This window comes from Taurulus bubalis (assembly GCF_910589615.1).
Source record: "Taurulus bubalis genome assembly, chromosome: 3".
NCBI classification, from domain to species: Eukaryota; Metazoa; Chordata; class Actinopteri; order Perciformes; family Cottidae; genus Taurulus; species Taurulus bubalis.
This window is the reverse complement of record NC_136591.1, coordinates 26,238,163-26,263,972: the sequence shown is the minus strand read 5'-3', so window position 1 is coordinate 26,263,972 and position 25,810 is coordinate 26,238,163. Positions and strand designations below refer to the sequence as shown.

Genomic DNA, 25,810 nt, shown 5'->3' with positions numbered 1-25,810 from the left:
AAATGCACAGACAAGCGCTGAAACAGATATAAATCCACCATGATCCACCGTACAGCTGCAGTGTCGAGGACCTGACGGGCCGTGCCACCTGTCAGTCACCGTGACGCTACCTGAGATCGGCTGCCAACACACTTTGTCCCGTGACAGACGATGTTCCAGCTCGGTCTCACGTTCTCCCTCCCTCATGTCTGTCTTCACTCTCTCTCACCAGCTCATCTTACTTTTTCCCACAACTTGATATGGTTAGTTATGGCCAGAAATTTGGCATGAAATTAATATTAATACACTTTTAGATTCCAATATATATCACAATGTGGCAAATACATGCAACATTCTTGACAAAATACTCAAAATATATAAAAGAAAACCTGCTAGTTTTTTTTATTCAAATGTACTCTTACAAGGATATCATCACAATATAATTCCACCAAAAGTCAGCAAACGATAAGGTTGAATTCTCACCAAGCCTGGTTATCATACATTTTTAAACATAGAAAAAGTGTGATTCAATCGACCATATGTTGGATATATTGAATGAAAGTAAAGACATAATTTGTCATTAAATTAAATGAAAAAGAAGGAAAGAAAAGGCTAACCTAAAGAAACACTATAGAGGAACATACATCATGGCATACAGGATTCTTATGTAGAAGATAAACAATTAAAGGAAAATGAAGAAGTCCTGACATGTTTAATAAACAGAGATCAGAATCGTGTCTTAAGGGAGCTCCAGCTTTGTGCAGCTGACTCTTTAAGAGTTTTTCTAGACTCAACATCCCTTGAACCCACTGAAGCAGGATGAGGGGTTTGGATGCCTTCGAGTGAGCAGCAAAAGTAATTGATTTCATCTTGTGTGCAGGGAGACACAGTTCACGGGTTCAGGTCAAGGTTTCTTTTCGCGCCCCAGAGGAAAGACAGCAAATCAAATGTTTGAGCCTGGAGTGTCGAAGGACCACATTTGAATGCAAAGAGTGAAAAGGAGCATTTACCAGTGATGTACAGTTTTAACAGTACAAGTGTAAAAATGTGTAATGCCTATTTTAGTTAAAATAGGTCCAGTTCCCAACTAGCACTTCCTCATGTAAAGCCTCTGTGCTCTGCCATATCGTACATCACAGAAAATAGATCTCTGTAATAAGTATTAAAACTCTTAATCCCCTACTTCATCTCTTTAAATCACTAGCCATTTTCTTACAGAGTCACATCCCTAATTGTTGGTCTAAAACCAAATTCACACACTCTACGACGCTGCACACAGGCACACACAGATTAGCAGCCAGTGATAAATGGAAAGCAGCGCAGGACAGAGGGAAGGGAAAAGAAGCCTCCAGTGTCCTAATCGCATTAGCTCCTGAGTTAGTTGCACCCTCAGTGGATTAGCAATAGACTATGTGCTGAGCCAGTCGGAGGGAGACAGAGAGACTGAGAGGAAAGTCCCAGGGACTGAGAAGAAAAGAGAGAAAGAAAGCCCTGCTGCCTCTCTTTGAATCAGCGTTTGAGTCCACACTGCATCGAGGTTCGTCTCTAGCACCTGGACCCCCTGTGGAGACGCACCTTTCGGCTCTGCCTCTCCTGCTCACGTCTCACTATCATACTCGCAGACAGCTGGATAAGCCTTATCATCATCATCATCATGGAATATATTGACATTTACATTTTAGCCTATTTTCTTATTTGGACACTTATCCAGAAGTGAGGTAGTATTTTCTGGATTTATCCTTATCCACTGTTGCACGTTAATGAGATGGCTGAATTGAATGCAGAGCCAGTATAAAACGTTTCCCCCACGTTATCACAGGTGACGGACCCTAATTAACCTGCAAAATGTCAAAGTACCTAATGACTACAAGGAATTCAATTTGCATAGCTAATGTGATGTTCAGTTCCAAACCAGACAATAATAACACCAGAAATCCTTATTTGACGACGACAGCTCAGAGGAAATCTATATACTCATTTGAGTCTGACGAGATGTCCCTCTGCACACGTGTATGACAGTTTCAAGAGACAGGTGCATCAGAAAAGTCAGTATGCGGGTACATAATTAAGTGAGGATGCATCACATGGTCCCCGATGGTAGAATGTTTTCTCGACAAAGAAGCTCTTCGGCCTATATATAAACAAAACAAATATATATATATATATATATATATATATATATATATATATATATATATATATATATATATATATATATATTCAGATCAAAACATTTTCTGTTCATCCTAAAATGTTCTCATTCAAATTTTCAGCAATGGTGAAGGAGCTTTTCTTTATAGCCATTAGCTGCTGTAAATAACATGAAAAACCAAGAAAACATTTTCCTTCACACATCCTTATTTCAAAGATGCACACAGTCGCAGAATGCAAAGAGGGTCACGTCTCCATCTTTACTGCTTCCCGATCCCCACCCCACTTGCTGAGGTTGCCACGGCAACTGCTCTCAGGTCCATTCAAGAGACTTGAGACAGTAGCTCAGAGCACTGAGACGCAGAGACGGACCGAGAACGACACAGTGAACAGTGCCCTGCTGCTACGGGCCACAGCAGCTGCTCTCACACTGTCAACACACACACACGCACACGCACGCGTACACACACACACACACACACACACACACACACACACACACACACACACACACACACACTTTTCTTATGTGTCAGAAGGCACAGTTCACCTCTTTATGGATATTTGGATTAAAAGAAGATGAATACCAAAATGGTCCTGTGAACTCCAACACAAACAAAGAATGACTTACACCCAGACTCTTCGGAGTACTGGAGCTGAATGAATATGAATATGAATTACTCAAACACTTGCAGATAAACAGCAAATAAATGGAGAAATTGATTGACCTTGATGCTTCGGCAGCTGTGGACAAAACTGTCATTAGTAAAGCACAGCTTTCTGAGCACAATTTTGGGTTAAAAGCCATGTTTAAAAATGTCATTATCCTCCTGCAACAGAATATGCATGTTAATTATTTCAGCCTTTTTACGCATGAGGATTGAGAAATATGTCTAACAATATTTAGATCATATGCAACACCTCATTAAAGCAACAATTTAAATGTCAGCAAAACATGTTATCCACTAAATTCACTTTGGTATGTTCTCCTACATTGATCAGCCGGCTGCAGAACAATGTCAGCAGTTCTGAGCACGATCACATGAAGTTTAAATCATGCACAGTCAACGGTAGGGCATGCTACGTCGTGACATTGCAGTCATTGCTGCATAGATGCTAAAGGGCCAGCACCATTGGGATGCTTTGCTCCAAGGGACAGGTGTGAAAAAGCTGTTACTCCGAACAGGATTTCTGTCAAATTCAAATAAGACGGTGCAATGTGCCAGATGGTCAGATAAGAAAGCGGCCAGGATAGAAGAGGAAATGAAATTATCATTTATTAATCCCCTTGGGGAAATTCTTCTCTGCATTTGACCCATCCTTGGTTAGGGAGCAGGGGGCTGCCCTGAGAGGCGCCCGGGGAGCAGCTAGGGGTCGAGTATCTTGCTCAGGGACACTTTGACATTTAAACTATGGGAGGACTGGGGATCGAGCCGGCTACCTTGTGGTTATTGGACGACCACTCATCCCCCTTAGGTACAGCCACCCAGGATGCTGTGTTTGCACACTTTCAGATAGGAACCGTTCAACCAGTGTGCTAATAGCACACTCATTGTCTCCCTGTAGCTTGTTGCAAGCTAGTGCAACTGTTTCAGTCACTGCAGGTGCAAGAGCAGCTAAGAAAAGCGAGGTATTAGTTCAAGTTTGCCAGTACTGCTCCCGGACTTGCATATAAAAAAGAAAACGGAGAATATTATAAAACTCTCTTTGCTTTTACCAGTTACAGCTTGGATACCATTTATATGTTAATAAAAACACTCAACGCATGTTAAAAGATCAGCTATTTTAAGCTGCGTGAAGACGTCCAACATACATGTGATATTTTGTATCGTCTCAGTGGTTAATAGAATGGTGTTCATGCCCCTGAATCGTGTCCCGGTGGAAAAAAAGTTGAAATACAGCTTCAAGATGTATCTTCTTCTGTCTTTACTGAACCTTTGCTTTACATTTAATTTTTCTGAATCCTGGTCTAACTCTGTCTAACTCTGTGCAGCTGGAAATGCCTTATCTTGTGTGTCCCAATGGCCTCATAAGAGTCCTCTCTGACACCCCTCCTCCCTTCCTCACTGCCCCAGAGGTAAGACCTTCTCCCCCTCCACCAGAACACCTGCTCCCCACGCGGCAGCCTGCAGCCCTTCCTCACTCTCCCCCTCTATCCACTCTCCCTCTGGTTTGCTGTGGACAAGTGAGCTCCCCAACCTAACTACTAACAAGCCTCCAGTATTTGCTCTACCTGCCCTGACTGCATCCCAGTTCTACTAGTGTGATAGGAGACAAGGAGTCTTATCAGTGATCCTCCAAAAAAAAGAGAAAATTGTTGGACAAGACAAGACAGTGGCCAATGCATATTGCAAACTGCAAGTCAATGCATCAACCGCCTTTGAAGTCTCAGAAAAGTACATGTGAAGCTCGGCTGCTTTTAATTGCATTTGCGTTTTAATTACATTACACTCATTCTCTTATGTATGTCTAGTCTCAGCCTAACCGGAAAATAACTGTCCGATCATTTTTAAAGTTCCAAATTTAGTCAGTGACGGTTAAATGTTTTTTATGGTAATTCTGGAAATTGTTCAACCTGGACCCTATTTCCCATGTTTTTGTGTCAAAGGAACTAAGGAGGACAACAATTTGTGTTGTATTGAAGGAGAATCCTGCAGACTGAAGCCGCTAAACGGGCTGTAATGTAATCGCTTGGGGCAACTCCTTTAGCGTCAATTTACGTCCACTAAAAGTGCTTGTTTGCCACAAGTGATTACATTTACTGCCTTTTTCGCGGCTGGCTTCTGCAGTGTTCTCCCTCAATAATCGACCACTTTTAAAAAATTGTTTCCCCCATTAGCCGCTTAGACACAAAAACATGGAAAATAGGGTTGAGGGTTGAACAATACCGTTTAAAACTTTGTTCGCCACACCTGTCAGTTTACACGTTAATACCACTGAAGTAGGAAAGGAGGAATTTGGGACACAGCCATGGAGTAGACACTTCACTAACAGCAAGAAAACTCGGCCACACGCCCGGTGATTGTGGATTTGAATTAACTGCACATGTCTTTGGAATGAAAGCCCTCTTTAGATGACTTGTTTGCCTTGCTGGTATTGGTTTAGTGCTGAAGCTAGCACTTTCTGACATGTTTCAGCAGCGATGTCTTCTTTTTTGTTACGAATATAGCTAAATTTTTTTAATTGTATGATTATTATTCTTTTATAACATTCATCGGAAGCAATCCGTAGCCTCAGATGGTTACAAGTCTGTACAACCCAAATCCAACAGATCAGCAGCAGCAGAAAAGTGTGTATTGTGTGAGGGGTTTGTGTTATTGTCAGCAGCCGGGTGGTCCAGTTGCCGGGTCCCTTGGCGGGCCTCCCTGTGGGGGTTAGTTACCCGCTTCCATAGCCGCAGTTCTGCTGAGTCTGTCGCATTGAACATTCACACAAACACACAGGGACACATGAAAATGCACATACGAGTGAGTGGGAAGCTGTGCACAGACGGAACACATTCGGTCCATATCATAAATCTATAACTGCTGTATCGTACACGCTCGCAGTGCTTACGCAGCAACGCTTCCTCTGCCAGAACAAGTCCATTCAGATGAAAGATGACGACCGAGCGGAGGCACACAGCCCTCGGAAATTAGCCACATTTATAACAGCTGTAGCGAACATGTGCACACACACACACACACACACACACACACACACACACACACACACACACACACACACACACACACACACACACACACACATACACACAGTTTTCTCATTTTTTCTCACATACAAAGACAGTGTGCCTCCCGCTCTTGTTTACGTTTCTGTTTTCACATTAATGTTGCTGCATTAAACCGTCACTGTGTGATGCTCTCTGTCGGATAGATGGTTGTCTGGTGGCGTTACGTGTTTGTGTTTCCTCGCCCTTCTACCACCTGTTCTTCCTGTCACTCCTCATTGTTACATCCATTAAATCCCAAACCACATCATACTGTTCTTTTAACTTGCATTGCAGATTCTTCACTTTTTTTGTGTGCAAAATGTAGTCTGAAATGCTTCTTTGATTATTGCCAAGACACGATAAATGCAGACCTTTTTGTAAGTCAAAGGTTAGTCCAACTGAACCTCACCATCTTATCAGACCTTTTGAAGCTCTGCACAGTTTGTAAAATTGCAAAAGGACGATAGGTTAAAATATTTCACCTTCCGATGCAGCTCCTTCAGCCTCAGCAGGCAGTGTTGTCAGGGTGCATTGCTGTTTCATGTTTGGAATAAATTATATTCAGTTTTGTCACTCCAGATGTATAAATGTGCCGCAGCAGAGCAAGAGGCCGTTGTCTGTCTGTCTCTCTGTGCGTGCGTGCGTGCGTGCGTGTGTGTGTGTGCGGCTTGGTATCCAAAGCCTCATGTATCTTATTCATCTGTGCCATAGAGTCCCATTGTTGTCCAAAACTATTAAAAACACACCGGGCAGATGTTCGTTCATTACAATGAACATGGACATTGTTGTTTGATTTAAATTAATCCCACATACAGCTGGAAATATTTCCCAACAAAGGCACTGCCTAATCCTTTTTGAGAAATGTTATGACATCTACAATGTGGGGCGCCCAGCCGTTTTAGAAAATGATTCCGCCCTTATTTTAAAAACAAAACCATACATTTGTGCCTGTCATTTAGATGTATATCCTCAGTATGAAGCCAAAAGGCTTCATACTGAGGAGCCTCTGGAAGTCAGAAAGTATTGCTCACACATTGATGTTTTTGGTCTTTTCGTGGGATCTGTTGACAAAATGAAAAATACAGAATAACACCAGCTTTATGCTCACACACCACACCGTCACCTATAAACTGTAGAAATTGTGTGAATTTTTTATGTCAGGATTGCATATTATTTTCTGAAATGAATGCTTAAAACAGGTTTTTTGATTACATTTTAGTATTAAACTGACACAGTTTTTAGTTGAACTGTGAAATTATTTTTGTGTTGTTGTTGTTGTTGTGCTTTAACCTGTCATGTATAATTTTGAGTTGACTCGAGCATGTGTGTGTGTTTGTTTTGCATGTCATTCTTCAGAGTGAGCTGTTATTGTAGATTTCAAAGTTTCCACCCACGTGTGTAAATGACTTTTGTAGCACATGGTCCCATTCCAGTGAAATCTCTCTCTTTCTACCTCAGTCTTCTTTCTGTCTGTGTGTGTGTGTGTGTGTTTGGACTGGACTGTGTGTGCCGCTGCGTCCCAGAGTACCTGCATTGTGACGTCCCCCGAGCTGGTGCCATGTGTTGTCATTTTTTTTTGTTTAACAGCACTTATTTTCCCCTTTGCTCCTCTGGCCTCACACCCGTTACTTCTCTTGTGGTTTTTGTTTTTGTTCTTATAGTTGCAGGACCCCCGCATGTATGACCAGGTCTACAGGTACTTAGACCTTCCAGGGCAGGTATGTGAAAAAACAGCCATTTATTTTAAAACACTGTGTCTGCTCAGTTTCGTTACCACCGTGTGTGTGTGTGTGTGTGTGTGTGTGTGTGTGTGTGTGTGTGTGTGTGTGTGTGTGTGTGTGAGTGTGTGTCCTGCTGAAGTCTGGGTGGCAGGGAGTGCTGTTTGTCAATGACGTTTCCTTAAAATGTATGTGTGATTTGTCTCTTTGTAGAGTTAATTCAGTACTGTTTGACTATTTGAAATCCCCTAGTTTCGGAAGAATAGAAAGTTAGTCTGCTATGTAAAATTGAGGTGAATTGTTTTAGAGGGAGGAGTTGGTTTATGGATATTTCTGTGGTACACGTATAGTTAAATAAACATGCTGTAGCAGCACTGGATCAGAAAAAAGAGTGCCAATTTCCACATTTTAAAATGTGCGTCTGAACAGTAAGAAAATGCTTTTTTTACTCAGGTTTCTCTTTCTACTGATAAATATGTCACTTGTGCCTGTTTGTGTAATGTGTAACAGTCACTGTTAGTTTCGTCTTAGAAGATGACAATATTATTTTCTTAACAGCAGCTAATCCGTTATATTTTGTCTCTTCCCGCTCGCCTCCTTTTCTTTTTCTCCACCCACAAACCATCTCTTCCGCATTCGTCCCCCATTTCATTCTCATCCTCTCCCACACCTCCTGATCTGTCTCTTTGCCCCTCCCCCCATCACCCTCCTCACCAAAGATGAAGGCGATAGAGCGCCCGCAGGAGCAGGAGAAGATACCGCGGTTGCCTCACGATCGTAAGAAAGAGTGGCAGAAACTGGCACTGGGCGCAGAACTCGCCCAGGACATACCTGACGACAAACACAGAGAGGCCAACGGGTCTGCCGGTTTCCACGACAACAGGTATGTGAAGATGGTCTGTCCGGTATTTGTCACACACGTCATAGTGGGAAAACTGGTTGTAACTACAAGACCAAAAGTTAAGACAAGGTCTACTTTTAGGCTTACAATTCCAATTTCTTAATCGAGGAAAGTGAGGGCTTACGAGCAGTGTCACATGACGGAGCTCACACGCACATACATGCTGGGAACCATGGAAACACAGCATAGTGAGCTGCAGACAGACCACCATTGTGCCCACTTAACAGAGAACGATTAAAGCGCCTCCCAGTTTGTGACTTTGTCTCAAAGCTCCAGGGCCCATTTCCTCATTTATCTGACAGTCAATGATTTTAATCAAAGTGGTTGTTTTCTGATTTGTCAGTGCCATGAATGGCTGACATTAAGTCTTTTCTCCAAGTATTGATGAGGAAGTATACCGCAGTGTCAGAACATATAGATGGTTGTGAATGCACGCTCCTTGATGTTGTCACCAAATAGCAGCAGTGTGATGGACAGACTCGCCTGGACCATGAAAGCAGCCCAGCAGTTCTGAATTATAATTGAAGCAGAGGCACATTTACATTTTTGCACATAAATAAAGAAACAGATTAACTGTAATTATCTTTGCGTAACTTAATCCATTGTAGAAGAAGGGATTTTTAGCCTTGGCTTGAGTCAAAGTAGAGTTTGATACGGCCTCATATGATTCTACTTTCTGTATTTCATTTTATTATTTTTGTGTTACATAATCTAGATCAGATGGGTCCACAGACTCACTGAGAAAAAAACATTGTGTCATCTCTAATTTCATATAACAGTTCAAAGTGTAGATTTTGATTTAATTGATTCTCAAAAACAGAACTCAACAAGCTTGAACATGTTTCCTAATTACGTCCAATCTTCAACCCTACTTCATGAATACAGGATTCACTCAACAAGCTTGAACATGTTTAATTACATCAAATTTTCATTTGGTTTATTTTTTACACCTTTTCTGATTAGGAGCTGTCGTACGCAGGGTGCACCACATTATATTTAATTTAATTTAGACCATCTTGATATATTTGACATGCAATTGATGATAATAGTTCAAAAACCTTTCGCAAGACCATCTTTTTCAGAAGAAGAAAAAACAGAAAGCTTTTTTTAAAATACTTTTTTTGCATCTTTGCATCTATCTCTTTAAGGCTCTGAACATAATTCAAACAAATCTAGAAAGCTGATGGAGGAAAAATACATTATTTGGTGGAACCGCTCTCCACTTCTTGACATGAACATGAATGTGTGACAAAGGCTCACGAGTAGACGTTGTTTGATTGTTAGGAGCCACCACAAAGACTCCTAGATCAGTGTCGGATGAAAAATCTCACACTTTCAGTCTCTAGGACAAAATTTGTGATGAATATGAAATAATTTTACCTCAAGAAGATGAGTACCAAGACATTGTAAACAAAGTGAGTGCAAGCAATCACCAGTATGCACAATTTTTTCATTCTTTCTTAAGTGGCCATGAGATAAAACGGTTCTGTGCTATATGTCGCATGAGCAGTAGTCGTAGCCAGAATGTCTATTGTTGTGTTTAGGTGACGTTTTTATTTGGGCGGGAAAAATTATTTGATATGACAATAGACACTAGATAAAAAAATAAATAAATCAGTGAGGGTAATTGGAAGGGGATCCAACCCAACTGTGAGTGAAGGACAACATATCTCTCTGCTCAGGGCTCCCTTGTACATGGAACATTTGGACGGGCCCTTCTCGCTGGCGGCGCTGCCCTACACCCAGATGAACGAGCTGCTGAACCGTACTGGGGACAGAATGTATTCACGGCCCCACGACCCTCCACCGCCTCCTCCTCTCATGCACCCACTGGGAGAGATCAAGCCACCCTCTGTGATCAGGTGGGACAGGAGACGACACACAACCTCGGTTTTTTTGTCCCGTCGGAAAACCTTTAACAGAGCGTGTTCATGGTTTTGCAAAGCAGTTGCAAAAAGCGAGAGGCGCTCACCCACATTGGCTCGCCAGGAAGTTGCATCTCTGATTTTTAACTAACTTGACTGAAAAACGTAATCCTGCTCATCTGGTGCCCCGAGCAGATCCAAGTGTGAAAATCATTTGTAAATACCATTTGACTGTGTGTCAGATTCACCAGCGCACGCACACGCACACGCACACGCACACGCACACGCACACACACACACACACACACACACACACACACACACACACACACACACACACATTGCAATCCCATCCTGTGTTGTTTTTCTCTCTTTTTTTCTCTTCTTCTTATGGATCAGTTGGTCGAAGTGAGTGGCATTTCATTACTTTTCTTTTTTCTTCTGTCCGAAAGGACAAGGATTTTTCGCTCTGTTAGAGCTCAGCAGAACAACACATAGAGGAAGGGATGGAAGGCTAGATGGAGGTTTTATGGAAAAAAAAGGGAAAAGGCTCAGAGCAGGGCAGGATCAATACAGTTTTAAGGCCACTGAGCGTATTACAGGTTGTTTTTCTGCAGCGCACTTTTGCCGCATATGTCACTGTTTGAGAGAATGGAGAGATCAGAGGGAATAATTAAGGCTGTGGCTCCAGAGAAATATCTCATTGATTATTTTTTTTACTCCAGAAGTCCTTGCAGCTATCTTCTCCTCTTACTAGCAAACTATTTCCAGCCATCTTCTTTATATTTATCTACTTTTCAGTCTTTTTCTAAACTTTGGTTCTGGTGTCTTGCTGTTTTTTCACAAGTAACACTCATTCTATCGAATTTTCTCACTTCCCCATATGGCATGTAGCAGTTGGAGGAAATACTCAGCATACTATGTGAGACTGATGCACATTGTTCCACAAAAAAAAAAAAAAACATTGATCGTGTGAACTATGACTCTTAACTATAGATCTCTAGATTTGTATTGAACAACCTTGGATCTTCATATGCACTTCTTAATTAACATTTCAACGTTTTGTCCCTCTCACTTTTTAGCAGTCTAAATCCTCGCCATGATCTCCTTTTTCTTTTTGTGTCTCTCTCTTTATCCTTCTAGTTCCAGTTCGGGTTTCTCCGACAGCAGACCCCAGTCTCCAGCCCGGACAGCGGGCTTCAACTCCAACACTCCTCCTCCACCGCCTCCCCCTCTTCCTCCTCCCCCTCCCCCGTTACCCTCCACAGGCCTGCGGGGCACTCCTCCTCCTCCCATTCCTCCTCTACCGGTCCAGCAGCATCCCCCGGCTATCCCGCCGGCCCCTGCTCCTCTCCAGATCGCCCCAGGGGTGCTGCACCCGGCCCCTCCACCCGTGGCGCCTCCCCTTCACTGCTCCCCGGCTCGTCTCCAGCAGGTCCTGGACAGGGGCCCACCCATGGGCTTCGGGACCCAGTCGGACGGCAGCATCCTGCCTCCTCCCCCGCCGCCTCCTCCTCTGCCCTACCCTGGAGCACGGAGCTCTTCGCCCTGTCCCTCCGGCCCGCCACCTGTGCCGGCCTTCCCCTCGGCAGGAGCCATGGCCTCCCCGCCACCCCACACCCTTTTCGATTTGGGGAGCAAGAGGCACCATCCAACCAATCTGCCACCCATCAGCGATGCACGCAGTGTCCTGTTGGAAGCTATCAGAAAAGGTGGGTCGAGTTGTACTAGACATGTTTGAAACTTCCCCAGCCAGCAGTGATGAGTCACTCAGGAGGAAGTGCATATTTTGTTCTGAAGTTTGATTGCTTGTATGCTTTTCAAATGCCAACATTTGATTAAGATCTATTAAGTATATTTTTTGATTGGTTGAAGGACCGATAATTAATCTGCAAAAAACGTTTGACAAATGATTTATTGTCAAAAGTCCCTTCAAAGCAATAATGCTAAAAAATGCTCTTGTTACAGCTTCTTAAATTTGAATATGTGCTGACTTCATATTAAATTGAATACCTTTGGGTTTTGGGCCGCTGGTTATACAAAACAAGACATTTTAAGACCCCACAGTACATGATCATAAACTTTCCCTGCCATGCTTCTTTCAGGCATACAGCTGCGGAAAGTGGAGGAGCAGCGCGAGCAAGAGGCTAAGCACGAGCGTGTTGGCAACGATGTGGCCACCATCCTGTCACGCCGCATCGCTGTGGAGTACTCAGACTCCGAGGACGAGTCAGAGTTTGACGAGGGAGACTGGATGGAGTGATGGCGATCAGAGGGACGGAAGAGAGAGAGAGAAAAAAGCAGCATAGGAAGCAGAGGACAAATGTGTTCAGGTGCCCCCCTCTCACTCCACACCTCGTCATCAAAGAGACATTTCTACTTTGGAAAGACGTGAAACATCGTTGTTGCCCACTTTTCGTCTGTCAAACTTTTTTCTTTTCTTTTTAAATCGCTGTCTCGTGGTTTGTGTTCGGAGGAGAATCTCCACGTGGCCCTCGTCGGTCTTTCTAGTGTTCCAAGAGAAGTTTTTTTGCATTCATTATTTTCTGAACTACCACATGACCTTTTTTCTTCTGGATTTCTTTGGATGAAATACCCTTATGGTTACTATTGTTATACATGAAAATACATTTTTTGGAGGAACCACTTGTTTTTGTTTCTGATCTGTACATCAATGTAAAAAAAAAAGAAAAAAGAAGAAAGAAATACACAAGAAAATAGAAAATGAATAAATGAAGGCATGTTGCATTTATCCTCAGTTCTCCAGCACCGTTTTGCCACCTGGTGGCTGAACACAGCATTGAATGAATGCTGTTTTATTTTACTGTCTTTATTTGAGCTTTTTCTGCTGAAACATTTGCGTTTTTAACGGGTCAGTTGTTGTTGATACTGCCCGCTACACGAACAGTCACTCAGTGTGAACACCAGCTGGGTTGTCTTTTAGTTTTCTCTCTTGTTATCAGGACTGACTTTACCACTCAGAACAAGCAAAAAGATTGTGTTGGTATGTCATGTGACGCTTGCTGTATGGTTGAAACTGACGAGGGGGAAATCATATGTCTGCTTCGGCCACACGCGTGCATATTCATCCACTTACATCTAACTTTCACCCCAGGGGAATATATGCCAGGAGATTGAGCTTCTCGTCTGTCCAGGTTCTAAGGAGCCACGTATGCTCATGTTGACATCAGGCAATTACGGATAAACGCTGAGCCCTTTGTTTTCAGCAAACTGAGCTCCCATCCTTTTCTCAAGTTCTTTGCCATATAAATGGACACTGGAAGTGATGAGATGCTGTAGATGTACATCATATTCCCTGCCTCCCTTATTGTCCCTGATGAATACTCAAGTGTTCTGAGGAAAACTTTGAATTCTGAGAAGGTGCCCATGATAATGAGTCTGACCAACACCAGATACAAACCACTCGACACCACTGACGGCAGCTCTTCCCCCAGTTCCCCCAGTACTGTGTACCTGCCCACTAACGAGAAGCCTTTACCTCGTTTGGTTCCACAGCAGCAAACGGTGTTCAAAAGAATACATTTTATGTGAAACTGCCTTTTCAGGCCTGAAAGAAGAATACATTATGCCTTGTTTTGGCTCATTTAAAAGAAAATGTCTGCCATCCTTTTCTGTTTGTTTGTTTGTTCATTCGTTATTTCTTCTACTTGCCTTATTGTTCGTACAAAACGTATCGTTGAGTTGATGAATGTATTGTGCTGTTACTACTTACTTGCCTGCGCTTGTATGGATTTGCTGTTTCTATGTTTGGGGGGGAGAAGAGACGAGGGACAGAAACCCTGGTTAAAAAAGAAGATTAGATCAATACTGTATACCATGTAATTTATGTAACTGTTGATTGTAACAGTTTGCTTGAATTAATAAAAATCTAATGTTTATGTTTCAGCCCTAAATGTTATGGGTTTGTTTTTGTTGAGCTGGGTCTGTCTCATCTCCACAGCTGAGCCCTGCACAGTAAAATGAGTCATCACCAAGAAACAAAATAAATAATTCAGAAAGCTAAAAAGCTACAAAAGTATATTAAATAAATCATCATTTTTTTAAATCCTAATTTAGTTTGGGGTACTTCAAAATGAGTCTGTTAAACTTAATATTTCTGATTATTAATAGACTAATGCAACCAGAAGAAAAATAAATAAAGCCATCTTTATGGGGATTCTATGGCATCGTCTATCTATACAGTTGGATTGGACATACATTATTACAGATCAGTTAGAGTTGTTTTTCATTCATATTAAAGCATAAGCATACTTGATTGCTGAATATGTTGTCTTACAATTAATATCTGAAGCGTAATTTGCTTTATGAGAAAATCTGTCAGGTTTCATCTCAGTTAGAATGTCTAAAACGGTTCATCAGCTTTATTTCCTGGTCGTTCACCATTTAGCTGACAGGACGTCCCGACCCCCGAGGTTCATCACCTAAGATAACTACTGTGCAGCTGCTGTGAAGATGTACTGTGTGTAATCATAAGTACAATCATATGGCCAGCACTAAGCCAATCGCTAGTTCGTTACTTGTATTTCAAAATAAGAACTCAATGTTATTAGAAAATAACTCATCCAACCCTAACAAATGAAACCTTAAAATGCAATTAATGAACCAAGTTAGCTAATGAGAATTAGGGGATAATTTCATCTGAAAAGTGTTTGACAAACAGAGTCCTGTGTGTAATTATGATGCAATTTCATAATCAACATCATAATGTCATAGTTTAATTGTTTTCTAAATCCATTTTTCTTTCAACCATCGGAAACATTTAATTGTGTCTGTTTGATCATGTCGAGGCATTTCCACCTCTATTTTTATGTTACACCAAAGAGATTGTACTGGTTACTCATTAATCTCTTTATTTTCATCTCAAATCACTTCATCTGTCCTTTAATTGGTCATTTGTATTTGAAAATGAGGTTCCCATTCAAATATCTTGGCCATAATCCAGATCCATTATAAGACAGTTTTAAATAACTGAAAAATGTCAAATCATTAACAATCAAATCAATGTACTTATCCATGTATCAAGAACAGATGGGAGCTTATCTTTTACTTAAAGATCCACATCTGGAGCTGTTGAGGAGAAGAACCATCGTGTCAGACATGTCAGATATTATTTGTCAGATATAAATAAAAGAATGACGGTTAAGAATAAAAGTTCACCGCATCATGAACCATCACACGTTCACTTATCCCTCCTTCCGTTTCATTCACACTCACACTCATCTTCACAGCTTTTCTCCTCCCCTCCCCTCTCTTCTGTCTCTTCCCAGATGTCTGTCTAAAGTAAACAGAGGATGCTCCTGAACTTTTCATCTTTATTATCTTGTCACTCTCGTTATAATCGTATCATGTTTGTGTCCTGCCACTCTTTGTCCTCTAAGCCTGCAGTTTCAAAGAAGCTTTGGGCATTTGAGCTCTCATGTCACGGTGGCACATGACATCCGCGCCTAAAAAACATGTCAGCTTCGTGTCTGTGTGGATTATAACTTCAATACATTGTGCAGCATGCTGGCAGGAGGAGGCTCATCTAAAGTGTGTGTACAGTGAGTTATTCTGCTCATGCTTGGAAGGTGTCCAACTGTTACACCTTGGAGAAAATTGCCTGACTTGTTTACCCACAACATTAAACTAGAGTCAACAGACCAAATAATCATTAGCTGGTGCACCTTATTATCCTCCTGATGGGGTTTGCCACATTGGACAATACATTTTACAGCTCCTCACATGCTTATGCATGCTGCTCCAAATAAGTTATGGTGAAACAAAAGCTAAAAATAATCCCATTTTGCCTTAATGCTAAAGTGATTGTGTGCATTCCTCCTTGCCGTAATCTACACAGCGGCAGACGTCTTACTGGAACAACCCCCCACAGGGGAAGTAGTTTGTTTGGAAAGCCTGTTGTGAGCATAAACTTTATATGAATAGCTTATTTTTAGAGGGGCTGCACAATGTATTATTCAAACACTGTTTTAATAACCTAATGACAATATGTTTTGCAGTACATTTTTGTGGAACAGACAGTTACACAAAGACTCAAATTATCTGCACATCTGCTGTTTATTTTAGAGTTTGACAACGTTTTCTACGAAGACTATTCTATCAAGGCGCTTGAAAGATTTCTAATGTTTAACCAAAAAAAAGGTGATGGTTACAGACACAGGATACATCAGCATGAGTACTGTATAAACATAACTACACCTAAATCACTAAAAAAGAGAAGGCATGGCATGCAAGTACTGAAATGTTTTACAGCACAATACATGTAAGACGACTTCAGTCAGAAAGCCTTTGCATGATACAGGACTGTTGACTATTGACTTCATCTACAGCTAAATGGAAATGAAAAAATGTCAAAATACCGTGATTTCATACTAAATTGAGTTATCATTACCCAGCCTTTGTATAGTTTCAATGTCAGTCATAAATACTCAGCACCCTTGGTAATTATCAAGGTTATTTACACATTATTAATCTGTTTTGCATTCAAGCATCAAGTATTTTTGGCTTTCCGATAGCCCCATAAGACATGCACTGCTACCAAGATCTATTTAAAGACAGAATATATAACAATTCTGGCCAAACCTATGTATTTCCTAGTTAAAGTACCAAGAGTAAAAAGGGCCTCTCTAACACAGAAAAATAACATGATAACAATTATACCCTCAAAATCTGTTTTGTTGGCATGATTGTTTCAGGATCTATGTTGCCACAGCATCTGCAAATGATGACATCTCTTCTCTGTTTCGTCACTTGATTTTGAGGGTGCTATTCTTCCTTTGCGGCAGCTCCTTCTGGACCTGACGGGCCCGCATGCCAAAGCCCAAAGACTGCAGAGACTCGGTGACGAATCGCTGTGTGGGAGAGACGCACAGCATCACCAGCAGCTTGGCATCGCCACCTGGTGGACAACAACAAGAGCAAAGTCAAGCCTGAGACGGTAAACGATAAGGAAAAGATTATATTTAATCACATGCATTGAACTTGTGTTTCTCTTTTCATTATTGGGCATGGACACATACTTATTCCAGAGTATTTTCAGTAAAGTTGGGTCTGTTTACATGTGTTTATGCTAGAGATCGGGTTACCATACTAGTATGTGGAATCTCTCAGAGAGATGAAGACATTCTGAGTTTGAACAAGTCATTCCCATGGAAAGCAGACATGAGGCATAGGTCATATACAAGAGGGAGAGAGAGAGAAAGAGAGAGAGAGAGTGTGTGTGTGTGTGAGAGAGCGTGTATGTGCGTGTGTGTTTGTGTGCGCACCTCACCTATTGCATCCTGTAGCAGATGAGTGAGTTTGCTGTTCCTGTATGGGACGTGCGATCTCTGCTCGGCCAGAGCTCCCAGGACATCAGACAGAGCAGAGAGACTGCGGTTTATACAGGACGCCTCCCACAGAGCTGCACCCGAAACTCCAGACATGCCTGGTATACACATACAAACACACATTAATCTGACCTAAAGCTAATTGATCTGCTCAGTGAAGAGGCACTAGTTGTATATGGTCCAGTGATCTTTTGCATGTGAACATAAAGGTTATTAAAGGTAAATACAAAGACCTGCATCTTTGTGAACCTGTGAACCTTTATCTGTAGCTTAATCGTCTGATATTTCATGGTGCAGACACTTACAGAAAATAGAATCAAGTTGTATTTGAGCTTGAGTTGATTGTTTTAATCTACACTAAGCAGCATATGCGTCTAAAAGTAACACCAAGTTGGAACTGAAAACTGTGATGAGCTTACTTTAAATGGAATACTCACCGTTTTTAGAGTTGTTTTCGAATCTCATGAATGTATCCACTTGACACTTGAATATCATTTTAAGCAGCAATTAATCTACAGCATCTTAATTACGCATATGCCTAGAGCCCCATTTATCAAATTTGGGTATATTTTTCAGTTATAACATTGCTTAGTGCAAGACATTTAGGAGCCAAAGTTCCCATGAGCCCCTCTCACCGACACACTCGCTCCCCGCCAGGTCCACCAGCTGCAGCTTGGTCCTGAAAGGAGCCTGAGAGATGCTGGGCCTGGGGGAGGGGCATGGCGAATGTGAAGGGGAGCGGCACGGAGAGGAGGGCGTGCTTGCGAAGAGATGGTCGTCAGATGAGTGGTGGGCAGCAGGGTTGGCACGGCGGCAGCGTGGACTCCACCACTCCTTCTGAGTGGAGCGCTGCATGTCCTTCTTGGCACTCTGTAGCCTGCGGGCTAAGAGAAAGAGTAATAAAGTCGCAACGCAGGCAGACATAGCAGAGAGTGTGTCGTTTATGCTCGTGTGTGAGTCTGTGTATGAACGCGTCTCACCCAGGGCCAGAGCGTTGGGGCTCTTGGAGGAAATCGTGAGGGTGACGATGAGGTGAGAGCGCGAGGAGTCGGTGTGAACGAGGGTGGGACAGTGAGCCCTGAGCTTTAAAACACTGCTGATGACCTGCATCACCTCAGAGGCATTATGCACAGGCCTGTAACACATGTGAAACACAGACACTATCACCCGGTGTTTTATCCTTAAAGCTGTTATAATAACCACATAACTTCGGGAGGAAGGCAACGGCTCCGAGTCCTCTGAGTGTTCTGGAAGAGGATGTGGACATAGTGGAGGAGTACAGGTACCTGGGTGTTTCCATCGACAGCCGACCGAACTGGAAGGCCAACATCAACGCTGTCTACAAGAAGGGGGTGAGTCGACTCTTTTTCCTTTGGAAGCTTCGATCCTTCAATGTGTGCAGCAAGATGCTGGAGATGTTCTACCAGTTGGTTGTGGCCAGCGCCCTGTACTTCTCCATTGTCTGCTGGGGGAGCAGCATTGGAGCCGGTGACACCAACAGACTTAACAAGCTAGTTAAGAAGGCCGGCTCCATCATCGGCTGCAAGCAGGATTTTCTGGAACAGGTGGTGGAGAGGAGGACGCTGAAGAAACCTTTGTCCATATTGGACAACCCGGACCACCCTCTCCACCACCTGCTGCAAGGCCAGCGGAGCACTTTCTCTAACAGATTCCTCACGCTCTGCTGCAACAAGGACCGCTACAGGAGAACATTCCTGCCTACGGCATTACGGCTTTATAACAAGTCACCACTTGCCAGATCCTATGACTGATTAATCACTGTACATGTTTATGTTTATCCACACTTCACATATTACATACATAACTTGCATTTTTGCACTCTCCTATTGTTTGTTATTGATTGTTTATTACACCTCACACACTAAATATACACATACATACATACTTGCACTTTTGCACTTCTACTGTTTAAGTTTAATTTAATTCCTGAATTAATACTGTGCTTTTCTTTCATCCCAGATATTTTAATTTTATTTTGTATTTTATTTAATTATTATTATTATTGTATATATCTTTCATTCCTGCTGTTTTGATATCTTATTTTCTGTCTTTAAATTGCTGCTACTCAACACCAAATTTCCCTTTTGGGATTAATAAAGTATACATTCATTCATGACGATGTATATGAAAGATGTGACCTTGCAGTCGCTCTCAGCTCTGTGGAGGGCAGCGTCTTTTAACTTTATGTTTTGGTTTTCCTGCCCGCAACTTTACTGTTTGGTTCACTCTCACTACTCACACATTGTTTTCAACCACAGCAGGCAGCTGTTTTCACTGTAAAAGCACTAAAACCCACACTCGCTGCATTTAACAGCTAAAGAGACAGACACATCCACTCATCAGAATGAATGATAATGTTGTTGCATGTCTGCAATATATGTAAATAAGAAACTATTTGGAACAAGTTAGCCCAATCAACATAAAAGTAGATTATAATGTTTTTACAGCTCGTCTCAGCTCGTTAGCAACATCAGCGTTCAGTTGGAGCTTGTTTCTGGCCACTTTAAGAAGTGTTTATGTCACCAACTAACTTTTGAGAAACATATCTGAGAACATAATTCTCTTGGGTTCTTTACTACAATGGCCCTCTTTCCCACTGCACAGAATTTGAGGCGTTTTACATTTTCTGCTCACAGTCACCCGGCTCCGGCTGTACTCACTCATGCGTGAGGGAGGTGACCTGGCTGGTACCAGAGGAGGTGGTGATGACGTCCCGGCGCTGGTCGGCGCTGTTGCCCTGCGCATCTCTGGCCAGAAGGTCAAGCACCTCGTTGTTATGCACCTCCATCACCGATACCTCCACCGTGAGGCCCTCTGCAGGCTTCTCAGAGATCAGTCTGGGTCACACACGCACGCACATGCACACACATACGCACACGCACACACCCCACATTAGTAATTAAAGGGCTGTATGTATTTTTTATTTATGATGGTCTTTGAAGGTCTGAATTAGAATACAATGAATTAGACCAGCTTCACTGTGGTTTTCAACACGCCGTGAAAACATATTTACTTCTTGCTGAGTTTAATCATTATGCACTGTAAATATCACAAAAACAAATGAATAAAAAATGTCTTTCTTTCTCACCGAAAGAGCTCAGCAGCAGCTTTAGGGATAATACCCTGCTGTGCCTCCTGCTGCGTCCCTGAGCGCTCCTCCAGCAACTGGGATCCCATCATGGTGTGAGTCTTCCCACTGCCTGTCTGCCCGTACGCCATGATACACACATTATAGCTGCAGGGTAGACAGAAAGATAACATTCAATTCATGCTGAAGCAGGCATATTATGCTTTGTATCATGTATGTAATTGTTTTCTCCTCGTCTATGCTGTGTAGTGTTTAATAAATATAGTGAATGAATACATCTGAATGACATGTGATTGTTATAGCCCTTTGTTGTCTGCTTTCTCGCTCACCCGTCCATCAGAGAAGTGAGGAGCGGCTTGACTTCCTGAAACACGGCCTCCTGTGAATCCTCTGCTCCATGCACTCTGGAGGAAGCACAATCATAATCAATCATTAAGAAACAGAAAATTAAAAACAGACTATTGTGTGTGATCAATGTTAATGTTTGATTGTACCTCTCAAACTCAAACATCTTGTTTTGCAGCGGCAAGCCTGTTTTTATGCAATTCACCATCACCGTGTCCTTAAAACAGCAAATGAGGAATAACAGAAAGAAGTAAGCAGCCTGATGCAGCTCGCAGCACTAAGATAAAATACACCCAAGAGTCTCTGGAACTCACATCACTGATTGCAGAGACCACTTCTTCTGATGGCATAGGCCTGAGAGAGGAAAGCATAGCTTTTCAAGCACACTACAACTCAAACCCAGGTATCTTACAGCATTTCATGCTGCCATGATGGATCATGTGTTGACCTACCTTGATCCAGACGTGGAAGACTGGAAGTGGTCAAAGGGTAGAAGTGGTCGCACCCTGCAGTGAACTCTGATGTTCCCTCTCAACTCCTGTAGCAAAACAATGAAGGTCAATATCAGAACTTACCATTTTGCACATTATCTTCTGGCACTTTAAATCTTTCCTCACCACCAGTGTGTTATGGAGTTCTTTCCTTCGCTGCCTCTCTGCCCTGCACCTCTCCCTCTCCTCCTCCAGAGAGCGCTCCAGAGCTGCAACACCAGCTTGCAAATCTGGGCAGGGAGAGCAGAAATATAGTTGAAGGAAAACAGTCCAGTCAATGTTCTATCATGGACTGGGGTTAAAGGTTAACACCATTGGTGCAACAAACAAGACCATCATGTAAAAGTCTCTCCTGGATTCTATGCTGCCGGAGGTATTGTGAACAACCGGGTCGGATTTTGTGGTCAATTTGGTGCAGTAAAAAAAAAGCTATTTTAAGGCAGAAAAGTGGATGAATGAGTTATTTGTCTTTGTAAAAATCCACTCCAAAGCCAGAGGCATCTGTTCTCTGGTGTAAATCTTTGAATCCAGGCCATATCTTTAATCCTGAATCACATACACACACCTGGCACCAAACAACTCCTTTCACTCAGGACAGGCTGAGACATTCAAGAATAACTTTGGTTACTTAAATAGAACAGAAGATTGGAGAGGAATTTTTCTGTGTTTATAGATTATTTGAAACATAAATTGTCCTCAACATTCCACCGATCAGTTACAAAATAGTTCAGATAACTTCTTTCATTGTAAAATAATCTGTACTTTTAAGCCTGTAAATTATCTATTAATTTATTGTTTTGCAATGTTCCCAGGAAATGTAGGTGTCATAAGACAAAACAAAAAAAGTGTATATGTTGTATATGTTTTCAATAACACATACATAAAACAAAGTTGTGATTTAACAAACGTGTATATCTTCTAAATGGTTGGTTTATCATCAATATAATATAAGGCGGTGTGAAAATGGCACAAATACTCTCTTCTTCTCACGATTTATAGATTAGGAAATTAGAAAATAAAATATTAATTAATCCAATAACCTAACAGACACTTAACCAACTCGTCCTTCATCCTTCACAGCTACCAATCATGAAATACTCAAAAGTGGGTGTATTAAGTACAAAGTCAGTTACACAAAATATAAAATAATTATGGGAAAAAAGAGAAAATAAAATCCAACGTAGATCGAATTAATTTCTATTTAGTCACAGTAAGTATCTATATTTTTACATTCTCCATTAACTACCATCAACAATATAAGTCAAGAAAAAACACGTTGTTTATAGCAGCTTGCATGGAGCATTATAGCATGTACTTAGAAGATCAGTTTCAACCAATCATCAGAGCCACGGTGAGCAGCCGACGTGCAGAGCTGCATAAGAACAAGTCCACCTTGGACAACCTCGAAGGGCAGAGTGAGAGAGAGGATGGGAGGGACAGTGTGAGAGGATTACCAGAAAACAGATCCTAATCAAGATACAGCCAGCACATAAACCACTTAAGAACGGAGAGAGCCACAGAGAGCGGGAATGAGTGAGCGCAACATCAACGTGAACAGACGAGAGACGTAGAAAATGTGATGCCAGGAAGGAGGGTCAAAAAATGATCCTTTAAATAATGCCTTCAAAGATCAATGAAATAACTTCTGACAGTTTAAAACCTCCTCTGTGGTTTACAATACCTGGCAGCACCTGAGGAGACAGAGTAGTGTCTTTGTGTACTTAGAAAAGCGCTATATAAGATTGAAGTATTATTATTATTATTATTTTTTATTATTATTATTATAGTAGCAGAACCACACAGAGCAGATGCTGGTGCAGCTTCTGTTATGTTAATATGTTAATAAGTTAATAGTTTGTTGTAACACCCACGGGACAAAAAAACCTTTATGAACTGCACCTATAAAACGTTACGTTTATCTTAAAACATGTGCATCAGTCACAAAAATCCCACCCAGACTCCACCATGATGCCCAATTTAGGATTTTCTAAATCCAAACATCTGCCAAGATGGTGCCAAACCCTACACCTACATTCCAGCCTCAAGGAATTCCTTCAGTCAGGACCTATGGATGATGTCATGAGATGCCGCATCCATTTGGACCTGCGGTGCGTCACACTCAGATTACTCACTCTGAACCTCGTCTCCACGCTGACCATTCAGAGAACAGTTAGCTTGTACTTTTTCCAGCAGCTGCTTGCTCTGCTCCTCCAGCTCACTGGAAAAACTGAAATACACTGCGAAAAGTTCACTCAAGTCCTGCTTCACAGCCTGCAACAAACACACAGAGAAGACAAATGAATTGTGTGGGGCTCCGTGTGTGTGTGGGTTTATCATGATGAACACACAGACACATACAAATACATACAAACACATACAAGCAAGCAAGCACCAGACCCACATGCATGCTTTATCTCTCGGAAAAGCAGAGACAAGCACACATCAGCTAAATAAAAACTGCGTGTGTGTGTGTGTGTGTGTGTGTGTGTGTGTGTGTGTGTGTGTGTGTGTGTGTGTGTGTGTGTGTGTGTGTGTGTGTGTGTGTGTTCTGACTTCCCACACTACTTTCCTTTTCTTGACTTTGTTTGCTATTTGCTATTTATTTATCTCAACAAACAGATGTCAAGACAAATCCCAACCTACCATTAAACACTCAACATTCATCTCAGTGCATTTGTACCTGGACCTCGGCGAGGAGTTTGGAAAGGGCCGACAGGGTAATCTTCTGAGCATCCCTCTGGTGTTGATGATGGTGCAGGGTCTCCTCTTCATGGTCCCGACGGAGTTTCCCCAAACACTGAAAAGGAGGAGAAGTCAATGTACTTATTCGGCACCACTGTGCCAAGCTACAGTATGACCGGTCGATGTGTCATGTGATGCTTAATTGAATTCATCAAAGTGTGAGCACATTGCATATGTTTTTTTTGAGAGGCTGATTTCTTTGTCAACTGTTGAGTACTAAGGAACCTAGAATGCACAGGAATAAATGTTGTGCGAGAGCAGGGAAATGATTGTTATCCCAAAACCTGAGCAGCAACAGCTATGACGTTCAATGATCAGTCATTGTGTTATTGAGCAGTGTAGTGTTCTGTTTTCAATTATCAGGGACTTCTTACTCGTTCTATAGGGGGTGAATTAAGGAAAAGCATTAACGCATTACACTTTAAATGCTGCACAGCAAGTAAATACATGGCTGCTCACATTTAAAGTAACTGTTTTACATTATTCAGTTCCATTATTTTGTGCACATTAATGAGCATTTTGATTGCCAGATCTTTAAAGATAAATAAAAAACCTTTTTGACATTCACTATCAGGACCCTCGAACCGGCACTCTATATTATTGTCTCCTATTGTATAATATTTTTACACATGTGATTTTCCTGCTATGACGAAGGGCCTATAAAACTCAATTAAACACTACTTTGAGTCATACTAGTAGTTTGATTATAGTCTGTGTTGAAGTGTTGGCACTGAACACCTCAAGGCTATTGACATAATTATTTTGAATGTCCATATTCTCATAATATAACAGAGACATACTTACATACTATAAAGGCGACACATGACCAAGGCTCAACTGATCTCCACTGTCCACTAGATTAGAATGTCTGGCTCCATACAACGATAATTATAATCAAATTAAAAGTGGGCCTCTCTGATGATCCTTCAAGTTAAATTACATCACATGATCCAACTCTGCAGTCACCGAGGTGGAAAGAAAAAACTTTTGAATTTAAGCCAAGAAGCACAACATTAATAGAGACAAAAGCCTTCTTCAACAACTTAGGAGGTCAAGGAATACATATAATACAATATTCCCATCAATCAGTACAGAATAGAATAGAGTGATCCGGGATTTCCATAGGCCTTAAAGGTTTAACCCTGGAAGTAATGAATGGCAGACATCTTATTACCTCGGCAAGTCTTAAATGGAGAATAGCATTCTCTGTCTCCAGTTCCAGTATTCGCTCCTCTTTACTCTGAAAACAGTGAAATATTACAAAGTGTAGAGTTATTTTTGAAATCATACATGGCTAAACTACAGTACAAGTCCGTTCACAATCTCTAATACACTAATCTCACATTTGGAGTGACACTCGCAGTGATTTACCCTCAGTTTGTGCTCCAGCAGGTATACCTGATGCGCAAATATTTGGTCTCGGTTTATAAAGAGAGGCATTTTTTCCTCAA

General features: G+C 41.8%; 2 protein-coding genes across 2 annotated transcripts in view; one reads left to right on the top strand and one right to left on the bottom strand.

Moving 5' to 3' along the window:
* wasf1 (WASP family member 1) overlaps positions 1-12,589 on the top strand; it is a gene marked incomplete at both ends in the record, with an annotated part of 33,443 nt that extends 20,854 nt beyond the window's left edge. Inside the window, 6 exons of the mRNA XM_079216078.1 lie at positions 4,124-4,207; positions 7,504-7,560; positions 8,280-8,443; positions 10,144-10,323; positions 11,470-12,038; positions 12,432-12,589. Of these exons, the coding sequence (XP_079072204.1) occupies positions 4,124-4,207; positions 7,504-7,560; positions 8,280-8,443; positions 10,144-10,323; positions 11,470-12,038; positions 12,432-12,589 (1,212 nt within the window). The remainder of the gene's footprint in view (positions 1-4,123; positions 4,208-7,503; positions 7,561-8,279; positions 8,444-10,143; positions 10,324-11,469; positions 12,039-12,431) is intronic.
* A 4,501-nt stretch (positions 12,590-17,090) lies between these two features.
* kif25 (kinesin family member 25) lies at positions 17,091-25,799 on the bottom strand (the record flags this gene model as incomplete). Its single annotated transcript, XM_079214957.1, has 15 exons — positions 17,091-17,242; positions 17,615-17,770; positions 18,308-18,556; positions 18,653-18,807; positions 20,354-20,530; positions 20,782-20,928; positions 21,111-21,185; positions 21,276-21,343; positions 21,441-21,480; positions 21,579-21,664; positions 21,744-21,847; positions 23,750-23,888; positions 24,298-24,414; positions 25,534-25,599; positions 25,731-25,799. The coding sequence occupies 15 exons, from the start codon at positions 25,797-25,799 to the stop codon at positions 17,091-17,093; spliced, it is 1,800 nt and encodes a 599-aa protein (XP_079071083.1).
* Between the last annotated feature and the right edge of the window lie 11 nt (positions 25,800-25,810).